The sequence below is a fragment of the Ictalurus furcatus genome, chromosome 15 (genome assembly GCF_023375685.1).
Source record: "Ictalurus furcatus strain D&B chromosome 15, Billie_1.0, whole genome shotgun sequence".
Classification (NCBI taxonomy): domain Eukaryota; kingdom Metazoa; phylum Chordata; class Actinopteri; order Siluriformes; family Ictaluridae; genus Ictalurus; species Ictalurus furcatus.
Genome location: NC_071269.1, coordinates 26689968 through 26697482, shown reverse-complemented (window position 1 = coordinate 26697482; position 7515 = coordinate 26689968). Strand labels below are relative to the sequence as shown.

Sequence of the window (7515 nt, the reverse complement as noted above, 5' to 3'; positions counted from 1 at the left end):
TTTAAGTGTTTAACTGATTCCTGTACACAGGCATCTTTTGAGATTTTCATGCAAATGAAATTATGTTATAAAGAGTGAAAGTGTTTATGACGGTTCTATTGGGTTACGTTCCGGAAGATCTGAACAGAACAAAGACGTAAAGTTAGTGTCGGTCTGTCCTTCAGAGCTTTAACGTTTATAAATCCGAGTGTAAAAACAATCAGGTCAAGTTCTTCAAACATACTAATACACACACACACACACACACACACACACACACACACACACGTAAACAATAACGCTTGATTTATCCACATGCTGTAGTCACTACTGAACACAACTAACCTGTGAATATAATGGAGAGATGTAAAGACAAGCAGAAAATGAAGAGAAGAGAAGAGGAGAGGTGTGTGTGTGTGTGTGTGTGTGTGTGTGTGTGTGTGTGAGTGTGTGTGTGTGTGTGTGTTCCGGGAGGTGAAACAGGTCCCATCATTCACACAGGCTCTAACTACACCTCCCTCTGTCTTTCACTCCTTCATATTTCCCAGTAATGACTGTCTGCCCCCCGATTGCCCCGTTTTGCCCCGCCCCATCGTTTGACCTTTCACCCCGTCACACACACCCCGCGTTCTCACTGCTCGTCCTCCCCGAACACGTCGTTCTGTTTGCGCTTCATGTTCTCAAAGTCAAAGTCAGTCCCCGTCATGCGCTTGTAGATGTCCTTGATGTCGTAGCAGGTCGTTTCGAAGTGCGTGGTGGCGTCGTACGCTCGCGAGCAGAAGATCTGCGGAAGGAACGCAGCGAGAAACGTCAGCCTTCAGCCCTGCGATGGGGTGTAATTACCTCCGTCTGTCTCTGCCGTTTTAACACCGATCTCAAATAAATAATATTCACATCACGAGTACGGGTTTGTGTCTGATTATTTATCATCGCGCATCATTACGAGTAAAGCTTTCATTAAAAAAACTAAAAGCGTAACAGTACACTCAGTGGTGCTTCGGTTCTGGAGGAACCCGCAAAGGTTCTGTGCTGAACTGTTTCCTTATCCAAATAATTCCAAGTGGACTCTTTCTGGGAGCTAAAAACCTTTAAAGAACCCTGTTTTAGAAGCTAAGATCCCTTAATTACATAATAAATGCTTTAGGAACCCTACAAAACACTTTTGTGTCCACTATGAACCCCTCAATATCCAAAAAACCCTTCAAGAACCATTTTCTAAGAGAGTGTGTAGTAACTGGGTTTGTGTGCAAATGATTGCTCATTATTTTCTCCTTAATATCTAGAACCCTCTAAGTTCTTCATGTTCCAGGGTTGGAGCTGGTGATGAGTATGATGGAGTGTGACACTCACCTGACTCTCTGCTCCGTCGTCTGACGGCTCGTACAGATCACTGATGGCCACGAACCTGCAAAAATAAACACAAACCCATAAACATCTGTTTATGTTTGAAATACGATTTAAAGTGAACGTGTGGTGACGGGACTCATCAAACAAATGTAAATAACGAAAGTACAGTTTGAATCAGTATAAGATAATACTACTAATAATAATAATAATAACAATAATAATAATAATAATAACAATAATAATAATAATAAGACACGGTGTGTAACACTGACTTCTGGTCGATGGGCTCGAGCAGCTCGAGAGCGGGCTGGATCTCGGCCTCGGGGTCGCTCGTCTCCACCGTGGTGCTGGCGATGGCGATGTATTTACCCTGAGCAGCCACGTTATGGGCGTACGAGATCATACACACGTAAATATCTATATATAAAAAAAAACAATAAACAAACAAACTTACAGTCTAACAAGGCCTTTAAGGGTTTTTAATAAAGGAGCCGTGTGTCATGTTTAACGCCCCCTGCTGCCTGCGAGCTGAATTACAACTGTCAACACTAAGCATGCAACCTTTTAAGGAAAATGGGTGGAGCTGAGACACTGTTTATGGTTTGGAGGCGGAGCTAATTCCTGAAAGCTGAAAAGAAGAAACTAGCCAGGTCCATTACATGGAAACTGTTTCTACTTAAATATCTTAGGAACAATATGATTATCAGCGCTCCAGAGACACTTTAAACTTCTTATTAATTATAAATACATACACGAGACAATCTTTATATATATATATACATATATATATATATATATATATATATATATATATATATATACATACATATATATATATAATTCTATTCGGATAAAATTATAACATCCAATGAAAGAAGGTTCTACTGGGTTCTAGTGGTATTTAATAGTAACCAGAAACTCTCTAATGGAAGCCTACAGGAATCTGATGGAAACCATTAAGCTGACAAAATCCATTAAAGTCCATTAAATGATGGAGACCATCAGAGATTCTCCTGTGTTTTTTTCAGCAGTTTAAAAAGCATTAAACTGCATTATGTGTTTACTTGTATATTAAATAAGAACAGTACTCGTAGAACTCGCAGCAGCGTGTCACTGACCCGAGTTGCGGTTCACTTGGTTCTGCGGGATGATGATCTGGCAGGAGTTGGCGTCGTTGGTATTCTTGATCGGATGGCTGAGGATGCAGATGACACGGATCACCTGACCAGCTTTACGCACTCGGTCCTGAACGTAGCTCGGGTCACAGATCAGCTGCTTACAGCGAGCAACCTGAGAGATCAGGAAACGTGAGAACCCCAGCGTTAACTAACACGTTACAGAACCGGAGCGCTGCAGAGAGCCCTGTCTCATTCCCTCGGGCTTCACCGATGTTTCAGAGACTGGGACTTACAGAAAGTAGAAATAACGTGGAAGACAAACTCAGAATTAAATCCGTTCTGTTACATGCATTCATCATTTCTATTATAACAACTATCTGCTTTTAGATCACGGAGTTCACAGAGATTTTCATCCATTCTACAGTATCCTGTCATTTTATTAGCGCTTTCAGAACAAATGTAACTCAGATGTCCATAATATTCACATTGTCAAGGTGATTTTCAGTAAATCTATAAAGAAAAACACACACACACACACACACACACACACACACACGCACACACAAGCTCTATTTCACCTCCCTAAACACCCTGGTCACCTCATCTACAAAAACCAAAACACTGACTGCTCCTTTAATCATCTTTAAAATCACTCACCGCCGCTTTAATCATTCATCATAAAGATAACTGAGGCCTTTAATCACTGTTAGTTTTGTCCTGTGTGAAGATCAGGTGAAGATGGAGGGAGGATTCTTAGCAAGAGGATTTACTGTGTGTAAATAAATAATAATGACTCTATAACATTAAACTCTCCTGGTTCCTTGTGATGTTGCTATTCTTGTTTGTTATACTCTGACTCTATTACAGCCTCATTAATATTCAAATGTATTCAAATACTTTACAGGTCCAATTAAAATGTGAAAGGGAACTGAGAGGCTTTCTGTGTACTTGTTATGATTCCTCTGAGATGTTCGGTGCTGTTCAAGTCTGATTCTGATGTTCTGTGCATTAATTATCAGATGGTTAATGATTATAAGAGAGTACGGTACCTCTCCCTCGGACTTCACCCCCACCACGCGTCCCTTCTCCATAACGATCTCATCCACAGGCTTGTTCAGCATGTAGGTGCCTCCATAGATCGCACTTAATCTAAACAACAACGAAAACACATGAGGGAGATCTCACCCGGTAACCGGGGAAGTGTGGAGAGAACACGTACCTGGCAAATCCCTGAGGCAGTTCTCCGAGTCCGTACAGAGGGTAGAGATACGGGCTCTTCCCGTAACGCGCCAGAGACTCGCTGTACAGTTTAATACGGTTAATGGTCTCCAGACACGGCTGGTCCAGGTAACTGCAGGAGAGACGGAGCGCTCCGTTATTCACCAGCGCACTCAGGAGCCGTGAAATACATCTATAATGATCAGTAATAACTCTGAGCACTGCGGCGTCCTCAGGAGGAATTTTATCTTCTTACTCGTCTGTCCTGTACAGCGCCAGGGCGTGGCCCGTGAAATCGATCACGTCCTGCCCCAGGTCAAACTTCTTATACACGTCACGCATGGTGGTGCTCCTGGGGTCCACGCCCTCGAAGGTCTTGGGGTCGTTCTCATCAAAGTTGGCCACGAAAACCAGGAACTTGCGGAACCTTCTCTTCTCGAACATGCCCATCAGATCTGAGCAGAAAAGTCAACAACAACAAAATAAACCCAAAAGTTTTCAACCTTATGTTCTGCTTTAACTTAAACTCAACCTTTATTCACCTTTACTCTTTATTCACTGGTTTAAAAATCACTGAGTGCACCTTTAATCATGAATTTTAAAATCCCACTGATCCACCCTTTAATCGTTCGTTTAAATCACTAATGTCACCTTTAATAACTCACTTAAAGCTTTAATAACTCTTAAAAAATCACAGCAGATTGCACTTTAACTTACTGTTAAAATCACTAATCCCACCTTTAATCATGAATTTTAAAATACCCAATCCCACCTTTAATTACTGACCTACAAACATTACTGACCCCTGCTTTAATCCTTAAATTAAAAATCACTGATCCAGCCTTTAATCGTTCGTTTAAATCACTAATGTCACCTTTCATACCTTACTTAAAGCTTTAATAACCGTCTTAAAAAAAACTAATTCCACCTTTAATCTCTGTAAAAAACATAAATAAATCCCAGATCTTAGCTTTAATCTGTAGTAATCAGAGTAACCAGCAGGAGACTCACTGGACGCCAGCGCCTCGGATTCAGTCGACGGAACCTTGTAGATTTTCCCTCCTTTATAGACGAAACTTCCCTCGATCACTTTAAAGTCCAGATAACGAGTCACTTCTGTGTACAGCAACATTTTCACCAGCTGACCTGCAGGAACACACACACACACACACACACGCACACACACACACACACACACACACACACACACATTCACAAACGCGCACACACACACACACACACACACCTTCACGAACGCACGTGTCTTCTAGGGAATTATTTCGACCCGAACTGAATCACATGACTCAAAAATCCCACATTGCTCATAATAATGAGAATAATTATGAACTGAAACACGCTGCGGATGAGTAAGTGAGCACTGACCGTTAGCCATGAGGAATTTGGGGATGAGATCGACGTTCCAGTCTCGTCCTCGGCCCATGGACTCGGGTGGACTGTCCGGCAGACTGAAGTGCTTATAGAGCTGCAGAGGACAAACACAACATCTCATAAATATATTATTATTAGAGGACAAGCCCAGAATGGCCGACGACTCCTACTGTTTCGTTATTATTATTATTATTATTATTATTATTCCATCATGGAAGTGCATGGCCCATAGAACCGTAGGATAAAGTTGTGACACTCTGAACTGTTCACAGGCAGGCAAATCACAGGCAGTTTGAAGTCTCTATCTCAAAAGCTCTAGCGCCACCAATAGGTCAAAGTTTCACTCATGTTTATGTTACTAACTGCTGAACCGTAAGGGCTAGAAACAAAATTCTTCATTCCTCTGAGCCGTGGCTCGCGTCGAGTCGACTGCACTGCCACTAGATTTTCCGCCATTTTTAATTTTCTGAAAGACCGACTTTTTCGAACTCCTCCTAGACCATTTTCACCAAAATCGAATCACATCATCTATAGACCATGCTGACGAAAGTTATGGAAAGCAAGTTGATTAGACCAAACGTTCTCGAATAACACACAAACGAATTAGACTGCAAGCACGCCAAAATGGATGCGAGGTTATATCTCCGTAACGCTTTAGCGTATTCATACCAAACTGATTATTTGGTGTAAGCAAGACTTGAGGGAGCAAGTTTCAGAACAGCGCCACCTAGTGGTCACGAGATATGAGAAAAGCACCTTTTTGCTTATAACTTCTGAGCAGTTTTACATAAAAGCATCAAATTGGTCTGGATTTGGTGGGTTATACCGAGTCCAAGCATGTGGAAAATTCCTATGTCGGCCATTTTGAATTTAGTCGAAAAATGCTGTATTTTACAAATGACTTAGCATATCCTTACAAAACTCGGTACATGTCTTTGACACAATGCCTTGAAGGGACTAAAAAGTTTTGGGACAGCGGCACCTTGTGGTCAAAAATTATAATGCAATTTTATGCTAATAGCTATTGACTCCTTTTGCCTACTGTCTTGAGGCTGGTCTTGATTTATTCTGTGGTTCATGCCGAGAACAAGTATACCATTTATGCCATGATCGAGTAAACTTCCTGTCTGCCATTTTTAAATGTTTTGAAAACCTACTTTTTCTAACTCCTCTTCGACCGTTTGTCCGATTTTCACCCAAATCGAAACGCATGGTCTGCAGACCATGGTAACAGTTGATTAGTCAAACCGTTCTCCAATAACACACACACAAACCTGATGGTGAGAACGGCCAAATGGACATGAGGCTATATCTCCATAAAGCTTTAGCATGTTTAGACCAAACTTTATATATGTCATATCTATCACGACTTGAGGGTAACTGCTCAGTTTCAGAACAGCGCCACCTAGTGTTCACAAGATATGAAAAAAGCACATTTTCGCTTATAAGTTGTGTATGCTTTGTCATGAAATCATGACCGTTCTAAAACAATACTTACTTATCCCCTCACTTTGCCTCGGTCAGGCTTGGCCCCGGAATCGCTGCTTACAGCTATATTATTGTCATTATTTTCTTTTTTCTGTCATTGCTGTTATTTGTTGCATTTCTAAAATTTGATTATTTTATTTTAATTGCCATTTTGTTTCTTGCTTTCTCTGTAAAGATTTCGAAACATAGAAAAGTGCTATAAATGAAGTTTCTTCTGCTTATTATTATTATTATTATTATTATTGTTATTATTATGATTATTAAGTTATAAATGGAGATTTGCAGTTGATTAATTGATTGTACCTCCTCCAGTGGTGTGATGGAGGAGCTCTCACCACCGTAATACTGGTTCCTGTCCATGTGCAGAACCTTCTTCCCGTTAACGGACATGATCCCGGACAGGATGCATTCCTGAGGACATTATTTAAAAAAATTAATTAAAAAATAATAAGAGAAATATATACATTTCATTCATTCATCTTCAGTAAGAGCTTCATCCGGAGTCAGAGTCGAACACGTGTGTGTGTGTGTGTGTGTGTGTGTCTGTGTGTGTGTGCGTGCGTCCTGGTGTCACATCCAGGGAGTATTCACACGTCACGCCCGAGATACACTCCCGATCCACCGCCACCCTGAGCAGGATAAAGAGCTCACTGAACATTCATGAATAAAAGTGTGTGTGTGTGTGTGTGTGTGTGTGTGTGTGTGTGTGTGTGAGTGAGACAATATAGTTACTGAATCTTGAATGAAGACTCTTTTGAAAATTTTCTTTAACAGTATATTAGTATTCAGACGCTGTGACTGTGTTATTAATTATTTATGTGTCAGTGTGTGTTATTAGTAGTGATGTGTGTGTTGTTATAGTGTAATTTCTCTCCTCTTTGTAATATTAAACCCTGTGTGTGTGTGTGTGTGTGTGTGTGTGTGTGTGTGTGTTATATGACACTGGAGGCCTGCAGGTTTTGTGTTTCCGGTTCTG

The 7515-nt window shown here is 41.0% G+C and overlaps 1 protein-coding gene across 1 annotated transcript in view; it reads right to left on the bottom strand.

The window, feature by feature from the left end:
- Positions 1-510: 510 nt before the first annotated feature.
- The window catches only part of LOC128619541 (rab GDP dissociation inhibitor alpha-like), an 8232-nt gene continuing 1227 nt past the window's right edge, over positions 511-7515 (bottom strand). The window contains exons 2-11 of the mRNA XM_053643779.1: positions 6843-6950; positions 5046-5145; positions 4674-4808; positions 3919-4117; positions 3664-3795; positions 3494-3593; positions 2445-2616; positions 1599-1743; positions 1330-1384; positions 511-763 (exon numbers count right to left, since the gene is read on the bottom strand). Coding sequence (XP_053499754.1) covers positions 611-763; positions 1330-1384; positions 1599-1743; positions 2445-2616; positions 3494-3593; positions 3664-3795; positions 3919-4117; positions 4674-4808; positions 5046-5145; positions 6843-6950 — 1299 coding nt within the window. The 3' untranslated portion in view covers positions 511-610. The remainder of the gene's footprint in view (positions 764-1329; positions 1385-1598; positions 1744-2444; positions 2617-3493; positions 3594-3663; positions 3796-3918; positions 4118-4673; positions 4809-5045; positions 5146-6842; positions 6951-7515) is intronic.